Source organism: Scyliorhinus torazame, chromosome 10 (genome assembly GCF_047496885.1).
Source record: "Scyliorhinus torazame isolate Kashiwa2021f chromosome 10, sScyTor2.1, whole genome shotgun sequence".
Taxonomy (NCBI): Eukaryota; Metazoa; Chordata; class Chondrichthyes; order Carcharhiniformes; family Scyliorhinidae; genus Scyliorhinus; species Scyliorhinus torazame.
Genome location: NC_092716.1, coordinates 88,857,324 through 88,872,417, shown reverse-complemented (window position 1 = coordinate 88,872,417; position 15,094 = coordinate 88,857,324). Strand labels below are relative to the sequence as shown.

Sequence of the window (15,094 nt, the reverse complement as noted above, 5' to 3'; positions counted from 1 at the left end):
CCGAAAAAGAACCTTTTATCCCAACTCTCTGCCTTCTGCCTGACAGCCAATCGTTAATCCATGTTAGTACCTTGCCTCGAATACCATGGGCCCTTATTTTACTCAGCAGTCTCCCGTGAGGCTCCTTATCAAAGGCCTTTTGGAAGTCAAGATAGATAACATCCATTGGCTCTCCTTGGTCTAACCTATTTGTTATCTCTTCAAAGAACTCTAACAGGTTTGTCAGGCACGACCTCCCCTTACTAAATCCATGCTGACTTGTCCTAATCCGACCCTGCACTTCCAAGAATTTAGAAATCTCATCCTTAACAATGGATTCTAGAATCTTGCCAACAACCGAGGTTGGGCTAATTGGCCTATAATTTTCCATCTTTTTCCTTGTTCCCTTCTTGAACAGGGGGGTCACAACAGCGATTTTCCAATCCTCTGGGACTTTCCCTGACTCCAGTGACTTTTGAAAGATCATAACTAACGCCTCCACTATTTCTTCAGCTATCTCCTTTAGAACTCGAGGATGTAGCCCATCTGGGCCCGGGGATTTATCAATTTTTAGACCTCTTAGTTTCTCTAGCACTTTCTCCTTTGTGATGGCTACCATATTCAACTCTGCCCCCTGACTCTCGGAATTGTTGGGATATTACTCAGGTCTTCTACTGTGAGGACTGACGCAAAGTACTTATTCAGTTCCTCAGCTATTTCCTTGTCTCCCATCACAAAATTACCAGCGTCATTTTGGAGCGGCCCAATGTCAACTTTTGCCTCCCGTTTTTAATGTATTTACATAAACTTTTACTATCATTCCTAATGTTACTGGCTAGCCTACCTTCAAATTTGATCCTCTCTTTCCTTATTTCTCTCTTTGTTATCCTCTGTTTGTTTTTTTAGTCTTCCCAATCTTCTGACTTCCCACTACTCTTTGCCACATTATAGGCTTTCTCTTTTGCTTTGATGCATTCCCTAACTTCCTTTGTCAGCCATGGCTGCCTAATCCCCCCTCTGATAACCTTTCTTTTCTTTAGGATGAACCTCTGTACTGTGTCCTCAATTATTCCCAGAAACTCCTGCCATTGCTGTTCTACTGTCTTTCCCACTAGGCTCTGCTCCCAGTTGATTTTCGTCAGTTCCTCCCTCATGCCCCTGTAGTTACCTTTATTTAACTGTAACACCTTTACATCTGATTCTACCTTCTTTCTTTCAAATTGGAGATTGAATTCGACCATATTATGATCACTGCCTCCTAAGTGCTCCCTTACTTTAAGATCTTTAATCAAGTCTGGCTCATTACATAACACTAAGTCCAGAATGGTCTGTTCCCTCGTGGGCTCCATCACAAGCTGTTCCAAAAAGCCCTCCTGTAAGCATTCAATGAATTCCCTTTCCTTGGGTCCACTGGCAGCATTATTTACCCAGTCCACCTGCATATTGAAGTCCCCCATGATCACTGTGACCTTGCCTTTCTGACATGCACTTTCTATTTTGTGGTGCATTTTGTGCCCCCGGTCCTGACCACTTTTAGGAGGCCTGTACATAACTCCCATTATGGTTTTTTTGCCTTTGTAGTTCCTCAACTCTACCCACACAGACTCCACATCATCCGACCCCATGTCGTTTAGTGCCATTGATTTAATTTCATTCCTAATTAACAAGGCAACCCCGCCCCCTCTGCCCACCTCTCTGTCTTTTCGATAGGTTGTGAATCCCTGGATGTTTAAATGCCAGTCCTGAACCCCCTGCAACCATGTCTCTGTGATGCCTACCACATCATACCTGCCAGTCACAATCTGGGCCACAAGCTCATCTACCTTGTTCCGTACACTGCGTGCATTTAAATATAGCACCTTTAATTCTCTATTGACCGTCCCTTTTTGTTTTCTTAGTGTGGTGGACCTTGGTTTACTGATCAATGGAGCTATTAATTCATCTTTAACACTGACTGAAATGTGAAATAGCTAATGCTAGAATTTATTTTTTCAGTATATGCTCTGAACAGAATATTGTGACCATTGTATGTTGTGTATCTATTTTCACAACACACAGCTGCTATCACTGTCAAAGATCTTTTAATATATGTCCTGACATTATGGAGGTGATCTATGCATATATGGGAATTTACTTTCCGATCAGGAAAACAATATCAAACTTAAGGATTTTTTTCCAAATTTGTGAAGAACTCTGTTCTATACTATTCATCATACACAAAACAAAATCCAGGAATTGTGTTGAAAATCGGATAGTGATTGTAAAATGTAATATTGATTGGTTATGCCTGAATGCATTACCAATATGATGCTTCATTCTAGGTGGTTGGTGAACCGATCTTGTATAGAGATCTAACTGTCCAAATAAAGTTTTCAAATCCTCTTCCGATCACATTAACTGGAGGCATCTTCACTGTGGAAGGCACTGGACTTACTGATCTACAGGAAATTAAATCTCCGTGAGTAACAAACTTGGAAATTTCAGTAAATTAAGGAGTTGTTATAGAATGTGACTACTGGGTATTGTGCAATACTATTCATGATCAGATGCTTGCCATTAGTTACCAATGTTGCTCATGTTTAGTGATGGAAAATAATATATATTTTTTAAAATAAGGGTCAATTTAACATGGCCAATCTACCTAGCCTGCACATTTTAGGGTTGTGGGGGTGAGACCCACGCAGACAGACGGAGAATGTGCAAATTCCTCGCAGACAGTGACCCGGGGCCGGGATCGAACTTGGGTCCTCAGTGCCATGAGGCAGCAGTGCTAACCACTGTGCCACGGTGCTGCCCTGGAAAATAATATTTTTAATGACCATCTTTTTTAATATCAATCAAACAATTTGAAATATAATAATCTTTATTGTCACAAGTAGGCTTACATTAACACTGCAATGAAGTTACTGTGAAAAGCCCCTGGTCGCCACATTCCGGCGCCTGTTCGGGTACACTGAGGGAGAATTCAGAATGTCCAATTCTCCTAACAGCACGTCTTTCGGGACTTGTGGGGAAAAAACAGGAGCACTCGGAGGAAACCCACGCAGACACAGGGAGAACGTGCAGACTCCGCACAGACAGTGACCCAAGCCGGGAATCGAACCTGGGACCCTGGAGATGTGCAGCAACAGTGCTAACCAGTGTGCGGCCGTGCAGCCCAACATGGGATGTTATAGATTAATAGTCCAAGTGTGTCTCTGAGATGTTACAGATTAACAGTACCTGTCTGTCTCTGGGATGTTGACATTGAACAGTCCAAGTGTATATCTGGGATTTGGCAGTATAACAGGTCTGTGTGTCTCTGGACCGTTGCAGATTAACACTCCCTGTATTTCTGGACTGTTGCAGATTAACAGTCCCTGTATTTCTGGACTGTGGCAGATTAATAGTCCCTGTGTTTCTGGAATGTTGCAGATTAACACGAGGGGGGCCGCATTGGATTTGGTACTGGGTAATGAACCGGGCCAAGTGCTAGATTTGTTTGTGGGAGAGCACTTTGGAGGTCGTGACCACAATTCGGTGTCTTTCACTATTGCAATGGCGAGGGATAGGGCCATACGGCAGGATAAGGTTTATAATTGGGGTGGGGTAATTATGATGCGATTAGGCAAGAATTAGGGAGCATAAGATGGGAACAGAAACTGTCAGGGAAAGGCACAAATGAAAAGTGGAGCTTGTTCAAGGAACAAATACTGCGTGTCCTTGATAGGTATGTCCCTGTCAGGCAGGGAGGAAATGGCCGTGTGAGGGAACCATGGTTCACAAAAGAGGTTGAATGTCTTGTCAAGAGGTAAAAGGAAGTGTACGTAAGGATGAGAAAACAAGGTTCAGTTGGGTCGCTTGAGGGTTACAAGGTAGCAAGGAATGAGCTAAAAAAAGGGCTTAGGAGAGCTGGGAGTGGGCATGAGAAGTCCTTGGCGGGTCGGATCAAGGAAAACCCTAAGGCTTTTAACTCTTATGTGAGAAATAAAAGAATGACCAGGGTGAGGTTAGGGCCGGTCAAGGACAGTAGTGGGTACTTGTGCATGGAGTCAGAAGAAATAGGAGAGGTGTTGAATGAATACTTTTCTTCAGTGTTCACCAAGGAGTGGGACCATGTTTTTGAGGATGAGAGTGTGATACAGGCGGAGGCTGGAGGAGGTAATTGTTCTGAGGAAGGATGTATTAGCAATTTTGAAAAATATTAGGGTCGACAAGTCCCCTGGGCCAGATGGGATATATCCAAGGATTCTTTGGGAGGCAAGGGATGAGATTGCAGAGCCTTTGGCTTTGATCTTTGCGTCCTCACTGTCCACTGGGATAGTGCCATAGGACTGGAGAGTGGCGAATGTAGTTCCTCTGTTCAAGAAAGGGAATAGGAATGACCCTGGTAATTATAGGCTGGTGGTTGGTAAGTTAATGGAAAAGGTCCTGAAGGATAGGATTTATGACCATTTGGAAAGATGCAGCTTAATCCGGGATAGTCAACACGGATTTGTGAAGGGTAAGTCTTGCCTCACAAATTTCATTGAATTCTTTGAGGAGGTAACTAAGTGTGTAGATGAAGGTAAAGCAGTTGATGTCGTAATAATGGATTTTGGTAAGGCGTTTGATAAGGTTCCCCATGATTGGCTTATGAAGAAAGTAAGGAGGTGTGGGATAGAGGGAAACTTGGCCAATTGGATAAGTAACTGGCTATCACATAGAAGACAGAGGGTGGTGGTGGATGGAAAATTTTCAGACTGGAGACCAGTTACCAGCGGTGTACCACAGGGATCAATGCTGGGTCCTCTGCTATTTGTGATTTTTATCAATGACTTGGAGGAGGGGGCTGAAGAGTGGGTCAGTAAATTTGCTGATGACACCAAGATTGGTGGAGTAGTGGATGAGGTGGAGGGCTGTTGTAGGCTGCAAAGAGACATTGATAAGATGCAGAGCTTGGCCGATAAATGGCAGATGGAGTTTAACCCTGATAAGTGTGAGGTTATTCATTTTGGTAGAAAACACTTGAATGCGGATTACAGGGTCAACGGCAGGGTTCTGAGGAACGTGGAGGAACAGAGAGATCTTGGGGTTCGTGTCCACAGATCTCTGAAGGTTGCCACTCAAGTGGATAGAGCCGTGAAGAAGGCCTATAGTGTGTTGCGTTTATTAACAGGGGGCTTGAATTTAAGAGCCTCGGGGTTATGCTGCAACTGTACATGACCCTGGTGAGAACACATTTGGAGTATTGCGTGCAGTTCTGGTCACCTCATTATAGGAAGGAGGTGGAAGCATTGGAAAGGGTGCAAAGGAGATTTACCAGGATGCTGCCTGGTTTGCAGGATTGGTCTTGTGAGGAAAGGTTGAGGGAGCTAGAGCTTTTCTCTTTGGAGCGGAGGAGGATGAGAGGTGACTTAATAGAGGTTTATAAGATGATGAGGGGGATAGATAGAGTGGACGTTCAGAGACTATTTCCTTGGGTGGATGTAGATGTTACAAGGGGGCATAACTATAAGATTCAGGGTGGGAGATAGAGGAGGGTTGTCCAAGGTAGGTTCTTTACTCCGAGAGTGGTTAAGGTGTGGAATGGACTGCCTGCTGTGACAGTGGAGTCGGACACTTTAGGAACTTTCAAGCGGTTATTGGATAGGCACATGGAGCACACCAGAATGACAGGGAGTGGGATAGCTTGATCTTGGTTTCAGACAATGCTCTGCACAACATCGAGGGCCTGTTCTGTGCTGTACTGTTCTAAGTACTGTTCTATGTTGACAGTCCTTGTGTGACTCTGGAATGTTGCAGATTAACAGTCCCTGTGAGTCTCTGGACTGTTGCAGATTAACAGTCCCTGTGTGTCTCTGGACTGTTGCAGATTAACAGTCCCTGTATTTCTGGAATGTTCCAGATTAACAGTCCTTGTGTGACTCTGGAATGTTTCAGATTAACTGTCCCTGTGTGTCTCTGGACTGTTGCAGATTAACAGTCCCTGTGTGTCTCTGGAATGTTGCAGATTACCAGTCCCTGTGTGTGTCTGGAATGTTGCAAATTAACAGTCACCGTGTGTGTCTCTGGAATGTTGCAGATTCACAGTCCCTGTGTGTCTCTGGAATGTTGCAGATTAACAGTCCCTGTGTGTGTCCGGGATGTTGCAGATTAACAATCCCTGTGTGACTCTGGGATGTTGCAAATTAACAGTCACCGTGTGTGTCTCTGGAATATTGCAGATTCACAGTCCCTGTGTGTGTCTGGAATGTTGCAGATTAACAGTCCCTGTGTGCGTCCGGGATGTTGCAGATTAACAGTCCCCGTGTGTCTCTGGAATGTTACAGATTAACAGTCCCTGTGTGTGTCCGGGATGTTGCAGATTAATAGTCCCTGTGTGTGTCTGGAATGTTGCAGATTAACAGTCACCGTGTGTGTCTCTGGAATGTTGCAGATTCACAGTCCCTGTTTGTGTCTGGAATGTTGCAGATTAACAGTCCCCGTGTGTCTCTGGAATGTTACAGATTAACAGTCCCTGTGTGTGTCCGGGATGTTGCAGATTAACAGTCCCTGTGTGTCTCTGGAATGTTACAGATTAACAGTCCCCATGTGCCTCTGGGATGTTGCAGATTAACAGTCCCCGTGTGTCTCTGGAATGTTACAGATTAACAGTCCCTGTGTGTCTCTGGAATGTTACAGATTAACAGTCCCTGTGTGTCTCTGGAATGTTACAGATTAACAGTCCCTGTGTGTCCCTGCACTGTTGCAGATTAACAGTCCCTGTGTGTCTCTGGAATGTTACAGATTAACAGTCCCCGTGTGCCTCTGGGATGTTGCAGATTAACAGTCCCTGTGTGTCTCTGGAATGTTACAGATTAACAGTCCCTGTGTGTCTCTGGAATGTTACAGATTAACAGTCCCTGTGTGTCCCTGCACTGTTGCAGATTAACAGTCCCGCTGTGTCCCTGCACTGTTGCAGATTAACAGTCCCGGTGTGTCCCTGCACTGTTGCAGATTAACAGTCCCCGTGTGTCTCTGGAATGTTGCAGATTAACAGTTTCCATGTGTCTCAGATTAAGAATCCCTGTGTGACTGTTGCTATTCAGGAGTTCTTGACATTTTGGAGATTGTGCAAGTTAATAGCACCCTCTTTTGGTCATTAAATAGATTGCATATCCCCGTGCATCTATCAATGATGTTTTGTGGTTGGCCTCGAGAAAGTGTGTTTTTCAGTATTCTAAATAGTTGTTTAAAAAAAAAAAAAAAATTTTTTTATTAAAGGTTTTCATAAAATATCAATAACAAAATGAGAAAGAAAAAAGAACCCAACAGGGTTAAAAACAAAACACAATCTAAAAAAGCAACCCCCCCAACCCCCTCCCCCCCTGTACATAAATAATAAATTAACATTAACGCCCCGACTTAACACAACAGGTGTATACACCCCCTCAGACCCTTCCAGTGTAAATAACATAAACAAAAATAAAATAACCCCCCCCCCGAGCTGCTGCTGCCATTGACCAATGTCTATCGTTCCGCAGAAAGTCTAAGAACGGTTGCCACCGCCAAAAGAACCCTTGTACCGACCCTCTCAAGGCGCATTTCACCCTCTCCAATTTAATGAACCCTGCCATATTGCTGATCCAGGATTTCACGCTTGGGGGCCTCGCATCTTTCCACTGAAGGAGAATCCTTCGCCGGGCTACCAGAGACGCAAAGGCCAGAATTCCGGCCTCTTTCACCTCCTGCACTCCCGGCTCCTCTGCCACCCCAAATATTGCGAGCCCCCAGCCCGGTCTGACCCTAGATCCTACCACCCTCGACACCATCCTCGCTACGCCCTTCCAAAATTCCTCCAGCGCTGGGCATGCCCAGAACATATGGGTGTGACTTGCTGGGCTCCCTGAGCACATTACACACCTGTCCTCACCCCCAAAGAACCGGCTCATCCTTGTCCCGGTCATGTGTGCCCTGTGCAGCACCTTAAACTGTATGAGGCTGAGCCTCGCGCACGAAGAGGAAGAATTCACCCCCCCTAGGGCATCTGTCCACGTCCCCTCTTCGATCTCCTCTCCCAACTCCTCCTCCCACTTACCTTTCAACTCCACCACGGAGGCCTCCTCCTCCTCCTGCATCACCTGGTAAGTTTCCGAGATCTTCCCCATTCCCACCCACCCCCCCGAGAGCACCCTGTCCTGTACTGTGTGTGGCAGTAGCCGGGGGAATTCCACCACCTGCCGTCTGGCAAACGCCCTTACCTGTAAGTACCTGACGGTGTTCCCCGGGGGGGAGCCCGTACTTCTCCTCCAGCTCGCCCAAGCTCGCGAACTTCCCGTCCACAAACAGGTCCCCCAGCTTTCGTATCTCTGCCCTGTGCCACCCTGAAAACCTTCCACCTATTCTTCCTGGGGCGAACCGGTGGTTCCCCCGTAATGGGGTCCACGCCGAGGCCCCAACTTCCCCCCCATGCCGCCTCCACTGCCCCCAAATTTTGAGGGCCGCCACCACCACCGGGCTCGTGGTATACCTCCTTGGAGGGAGTGGCAGCGGCGCCGTTGCCAGCGCCCCCAGACTTGTACCCACACAGCACGCCGTCTCCAGCCTCTTCCATGCAGCCCCCTCCCCCTCCATCACCCACTTGCGCACCATCATCGCATTGGCGGCCCAGTAGTACCCACAGAGGTTGGGCAGCGCCAGCCCCCCCCCGCCTATCTCTACTCCGCTCCAGGAACACCCTTCTCACCCTCGGAATCCCTCGCGCCCCACAAACCCCATTATACTCCTGTTAACCCGCCTGAAAAAAGCCTTCGGGATAAACATGGGGAGGCACTGGAACAGGAACAAAACCTTGGGAGCACCGTCATTTTGATTGACTGCACCCTACCCGCCAAGGACAGCGGCAACGCGTCCCACCTCTTGAACTCCTCCTCCATTTGCTCCACCAGCCTTGTAAAGTTAAGCCTTTGCAGGGCCCCCCAGCTCCTGACCACCTGGACCCCCAAATATCTGAAGCTCCTCTCCGCCCTTTTTAGTGGGAGCTCGTCAATCCTCCTCTCCTGGTCCCCTAGCTGAACTACAAACAGCTCGCTCTTCCCCATATTGAGCTTGTACCCCGAAAAGCCCCCGAATTCCCTAAGGATCCTCATTACCTCTGGCATTCCTCCCACCCGGTCCGCCATATACAGCAGCAGGTCGTCCGCATAAAGCGACACCCTATGCTCCGCCCCACCCCGCACCAACCACCTCCAGTTCCTCAACTCTCTCAGTGCCATAGCCAGGGGTTCAATCTCCAGTGCGAAGAGCAGGGGGGACAGGGGACACCCCTGTCTCGTCCCTCGGTGCAACCGAAAGTACTCGGACCTCCTCCTATTTGAGCCACACTTGCCATCGGGACCTCATACAACAGCCTAACCCACCTGACAAACCCCTCCCCAAACCCGAACCGCTTCAGCACCTCCCACAGGTACCCCCACTCTACCCTATCGAAGGCTTTCTCAGCGTCCATCGCGACCCTATCTCCGCCTCCCCCTCCCTCGCCGGCATCATGATAACGTTCAAAAGCCTCTGCTCTTTCGCGTTCAACTGTCTCCCCTTCACAAACCCCGTCTGGTCTTCATGGATGATCTGCAGCACACAATCCTCAATCCTCGTAGCTAAGACCTTCGCCAGCACCTTGGCATCTACATTTAGCAAGGAAATCGGTCTGTAAGACCCACATTGCAGGGGATCCTTGTCTCCTTCAGGATCAAGGAGATCAGTGCCCAGGACATCGTTGGGGTCAAAGCCTCCCCCCCCCCTCTCTTGCCTCATTAAAGGTCCTAACTAACAGCGGGCCCAACAGGTCCATATATTTTTTCTTGAACTCGACTGGGAAACCGTCCGGCCCCGGTGCCTTCCCCGCCTGCATACTTCCTATCCCTTTGATCAGCTCCTCCAGCCCAATCGGGGCGCCCAGTCCCGCCACCAGTCCCTCTTCCACCTTTGGAAACCTCAATTGGTCCCAGAAACGGCCCATCCCTCCCTCCTCCCGTGGGGGCTCGGATCGGTACAATTCCTCGTAGAAGTCCCTGAAGACCCCATTGATGCCAACCCCACTCCGCACCATGCTCCCTCCCCTGTCCTTAACTCCCCCGATCTCCCTAGCTGCGTCCCGCTTCCGAAGCTGATGTGCCAGCATCCGGCTTGCCTTTTCCCCATACTCGTAGACCGCCCCCTGGGCCTTCCTCCACTGCACCTCCGCCTTCCTGGTCACCAGGTCGAATTCAAAGAAACAACAAAGAACAAAGAAATGTACAGCACAGGAACAGGCCCTTTGGCCCTCCAAGCCCGTGCCGACCATACTGCCCGACTAAACTACAATCTTCTACACTTTCTGGGTCCGTATCCTTCTATTCCCATCCTATTCATATATTTGTCAAGATGCCCCTTGAATGTCCCTATCGTCCCTGCTTCCACTACCTCCTCCGGTAGTGAGTTCCAGGCACCCACTACTCTCTGCGTAAAAAACTTGCCTCGTACATCTACTCTAAACCTTGCCCCTCTCACCTTAAACCTATGCCCCCTAGTAATTGACCCCTCTACCCTAGGGAAAAGCCTCTGACTATCCACTCTGTCTATGCCCTTCATAATTTTGTATACCTCTATCAGGTCGCTCCTCAACCTCCTTCGTTCCAGTGAGAACAAACCGAGTTTATTCAATCGCTCCTCATAGCTTATGCCCTCCATACCAGGCAACATTCTGGTAAATCTCTTCTGCACCCTCTCTAAAGCCTCCACATCCTTCTGGTAGTGTGGCGACCAGAATTGAACACTATACTCCAAGTGTGGCCTAACTAAGGTTCTATACAGCTGCAACATGACTTGCCAATTCTTATACTCAATGCCCCGGCCAATGAAGGCAAGCATGCCGTATGCTTTCTTGACTACCTTCTCCACCTGTGTTGCCCCTTTCAATGACCTGTGGACCTGTACTCCTAGATCTCTTTGACTTTCAATACTCTTGAGGGTTCTACCATTCACTGTATATTCCCTACCTGCATTAGCCCTTCCAAAATGCATTACCTCACATTTGTCCGGATTAAACTCCATCTGCCATCTCTCCGCCCAAGTCTCCAGACAATCTAAATCCTGCTGTATCCTCAGACAGTCCTCATCGCTATCCGCAATTCCACCAACCTTTGTGTCGTCTGCAAACTTACTAATCAGACCAGTTACATTTTCCTCCAAATCATTTATATATACTACAAAGAGCAAAGGTCCCAGCACTGATCCCTGTGGAACACCACTGTTCACAGCCCTCCAATTAGAAAAGCATCCCTCCATTGCTACCCTCTGCCTTCTATGGCCTAGCCAGTTCTGTATCCACCTTGCCAGTTCACCCCTGATCCCGTGTGACTTCACCTTTTGTACTAGTCTACCATGAGGGACCTTGTCAAAGGCCTTACTGAAGTCCATATAGACAACATCTACTGCCCTACCTGCATCAATCATCTTAGTGACCTCCTCGAAAAACTCTATCAAGTTAGTGAGACACGACCTCCCCTTCACAAAACCGTGCTGCCTCTCACTAATACGTCCATTTGCTTCCAAATGGGAGTAGATCCTGTCTCGAAGAATTCTCTCCAGTAATTTCCCTACCACTGAAGTAAGGCTCACCGGCCTGTAGTTCCCGGGATTATCCTTGCTACCCTTCTTAAACAGAGGAACAACATTGGCTATTCTCCAGTCCTCCGGGACATCCCCTGAAGACAGCGAGGATCCAAAGATTTCTGTCAAGGCCTCAGCAATTTCCTCTCCAGCCTCCTTCAGTATTCTGGGGTAGATCCCATCAGGCCCTGGGGACTTATCTACCTTAATATTTTTTAAGACACCCAACACCTCGTCTTTTTGGATCACAATGTGACCCAGGCTATCTACACCCCCTTCTCCAGACTCAACATCTACCAATTCCTTCTCTTTGGTGAATACTGATGCAAAGTATTCATTTAGTACCTTGCCCATTTCCTCTGGCTCCACACATAGATTCCCTTGCCTATCCTTCAGTGGGCCAACCCTTTCCCTGGCTACCCTCTTGCTTTTTATGTACGTGTAAAAAGCCTTGGGATTTTCCTTAACCCTATTTGCCAATGACTTTTCATGACCCCCTTCTAGCCCTCCTGAGTCCTTGCTTAAGTTCCTTCCTATTTTCCTTATATGCCACACAGGCTTTGTCTGTTCCCAACCTTTTAGCCCTGACAAATGCCTCCTTTTTCTTTTTGACGAGGCCTACAATATCACTCGTCATCCAAGGTTCCAGAAAATTGCCGTATTTATCTTTCTTCCTCACAGGAACATGCCTGTCCTGTATTCCTTTCAACTGACACTTGAAAGCCTCCCACATGTCAGATGTTGATTTGCCCTCAAACATCCGCCCCCAATCTATGTTCTTCAGTTCCCGCCTAATATTGTTATAATTAGCCTTCCCCCAATTTAGCACATTCATCCTCGGACCACTCTTATCCTTGTCCACCAGTACTTTAAAACTTACTGAATTGTGGTCACTGTTACCGAAATGCTCCCCTACTGAAACATCTACCACCTGGCCGGGCTCATTCCCCAATACCAGGTCCAGTACCGCCCCTTCCCTAGTTGGACTGTTTACATATTGTTTTAAGAAGCCCTCCTGGATGCTCCTTACAAACTCCGCCCCGTCTAAGCCCCTGGCACTAAGTGAGTCCCAGTCAATATTGGGGAAGTTGAAGTCTCCCATCACCACAACCCTGTTGTTTTTACTCTTTTCCAAAATCTGTCTACCTATCTGCTCCTCTATCTCCCGCTGGCTGTTGGGAGGCCTGTAGTATACCCCCAACATTGTGACTGCACCCTTCTTATTCCTAATCTCTACCCATATAGCCTCACTGCCCTCTGAGGTGTCCTCTCGCAGTATAGCTGTGATATTCTCCCGAACAAGTAGCGCAACTCCGCCTCCCCTTTTACATCCCCCTCTATCCCGCCTGAAACATCTAAATCCTGGAACGTTTAGCTGCCAATCCTGCCCTTCCCTCAACCAGGTCTCTGTAATGGCAACAACATCATAGTTCCAAGTAGTAATCCAAGCTCTAAGTTCATCTGCCTTACCCGTAATGCTCCTTGCATTAAAACATATGCACTTCAGGCCACCAGACCCGCTGTGTTCAGCAACTTCTCCCCGTCTGCTCTGCCTCAGAGCCACACTGTCCCTATTCCCTAGTTCTCCCTCAATGCTCTCACCTTCTGACCTATTGCTCCCGTGCCCACCCCCCTGCCATACTAGTTTAAACCCTCCCGTGTGACACTAGCAAACCTCGCGGCCAGGATATTTATGCCTCTCCGGTTTAGATGCAACCCGTCCATCTTATACAGGTCACACCTGCCCCGGAAGAGCTCCCAGTGGTCCAGATAACGGTAACCCTCCCTCCTACACCAGCTGTTTAGCCACGTGTTTGTCTGCTCTATCTTCCTATTTCTAGCCTCACTGGCACGTGGCACAGGGAGTAATCCCGAGATTACAACCCTCGAGGTCCTGTCTTTTAACTTTCTGCCTAGCTCCCTGAACTCCTGCTGCAGGACCTCATGCCCCTTCCTGCCTATGTCGTTAGTACCAATATGTACAACGACCTCTGCCTGTTTGCCCTCCCCCTTCAGGATTCCCTCTACCCGTTCGGAGACATCCTGGACCCTGGCACCAGGGAGGCAACATACCATCCTGGAGTCTCTTTCACGTCCACAGAAGCGCCTATCTGTGCCCCTGACTATAGAGTCCCCTATTACTATTACTCTTCTGCGCTTTGACCCTCCCTTCTGAACATCAGAGCCAGCCGTGGTGCCACTGCTCTGGCTGCTGCTGTTTTCCCCTGATAGGCTATCCCCCCCGACAGTATCCAAAGGGGTATATCTGTTCGAGAGGGGGACAACCACAGGGGATTCCTGCACTGACTGCCTGCCCTTTCTGGTGGTCACCCATTTCTCTGCCTGCACCTTGGGTGTGACCACATTTACATAACTGCGATCTATGACGCTTTCCACCACCTGCATGCTTCTAAGTGCATCCAATTGCTGCTCCAACCGAACCATGCGGTCTGTGAGGAGCTGCAGTTGGGTGCACTTTCTGCAGATGAAGCCATCCGGGACTCTGGAAGCCTCCCGGACCTGCCACATCTCACAGTCAGAGCACAGCACCCCTCTAACTGACATTGCGTCAATTAATTAAAATTAAATTTGTCTTTTTTTTTAAAAAATACTTTTTTTTTAAATTGCAAAGTTACTGTCAACTATCTGTTTCCTAGCACTAGATTTCTAATAGAAATGCGATAGCTAACTATAATACTCTCCGATCTCTGGCTTAGATATCCTCTAAATTATAATTAAGTTATTATGTTTAATTAGTTCCCAAATACTCAAATTATTTTAAAATTTAGGTTAGAATCCCAACCAGCCACTCTGGCCACAGCTTTTCTGTGATGTCACTTCAGTTTCCCCCCGACACACACAATTTGAAAAAAGGTATAAAAGTAAAAATCACTTACTTACCTTCTTACCTTCTGAGTGTCTGAGATGTTCTCAGGTTCTCTCGCTGACAGAGACTGCTCCTCCACCTCCGATCCTTGACCTGCACAATGCTAATAATATAATATGGCACTTACCTTACACCAATGGGTCTTATTATTAGGTTAGAGGAGGAGGGCGGGTGGGAGACACTACACGTGTAGTGTCTCGGGTTTCCTCTCCACCAGAATTTATTGGTTGGGGGGGGGGGACACGGACTTGCCAGAGGTCGAACTTCCGGTTCCCGCCTTATATAAAAACAAATAAAACAGAAAAGAAGAACAGACACGGGACCAGGCAAGGCTTTTAAACTCACTACTCACCTCCCAGAAGGCCCCTGCGCACCGCTGCCGCCGAAATCCAAAGGGCTGCTCCTGTAAAGGTAAGAGCTTTTAAACTCACTACTCACCTCCCAGAAGGCCCCTGCGCACCGCTGCCGCCGAAATCCAAAGGGCTGCTCCTGTAAAGGTAAGAGCTTTTAAACTCACTACTCACCTCCCAGAAGGTCCCTGCGCACCGCTGCCGCCGAAATCCAAAGGGCTGCTCCTGTAAAGGTAAGAGCTTTTAAACTCACTACTCACCTCCCAGAAGGCCCCTGCGCACCGCTGCC

At 48.0% G+C, this 15,094-nt stretch overlaps 1 protein-coding gene across 1 annotated transcript in view; it reads left to right on the top strand.

Annotated features, from left to right (window-relative positions):
* tgm2l (transglutaminase 2, like) overlaps nt 1-15,094 on the top strand; it is a 69,699-nt gene that overhangs the window by 43,788 nt on the left and 10,817 nt on the right. Inside the window, exon 12 of the mRNA XM_072518392.1 lies at nt 2,301-2,437. Within this exon, the coding sequence (XP_072374493.1) occupies nt 2,301-2,437 (137 nt within the window). The remainder of the gene's footprint in view (nt 1-2,300; nt 2,438-15,094) is intronic.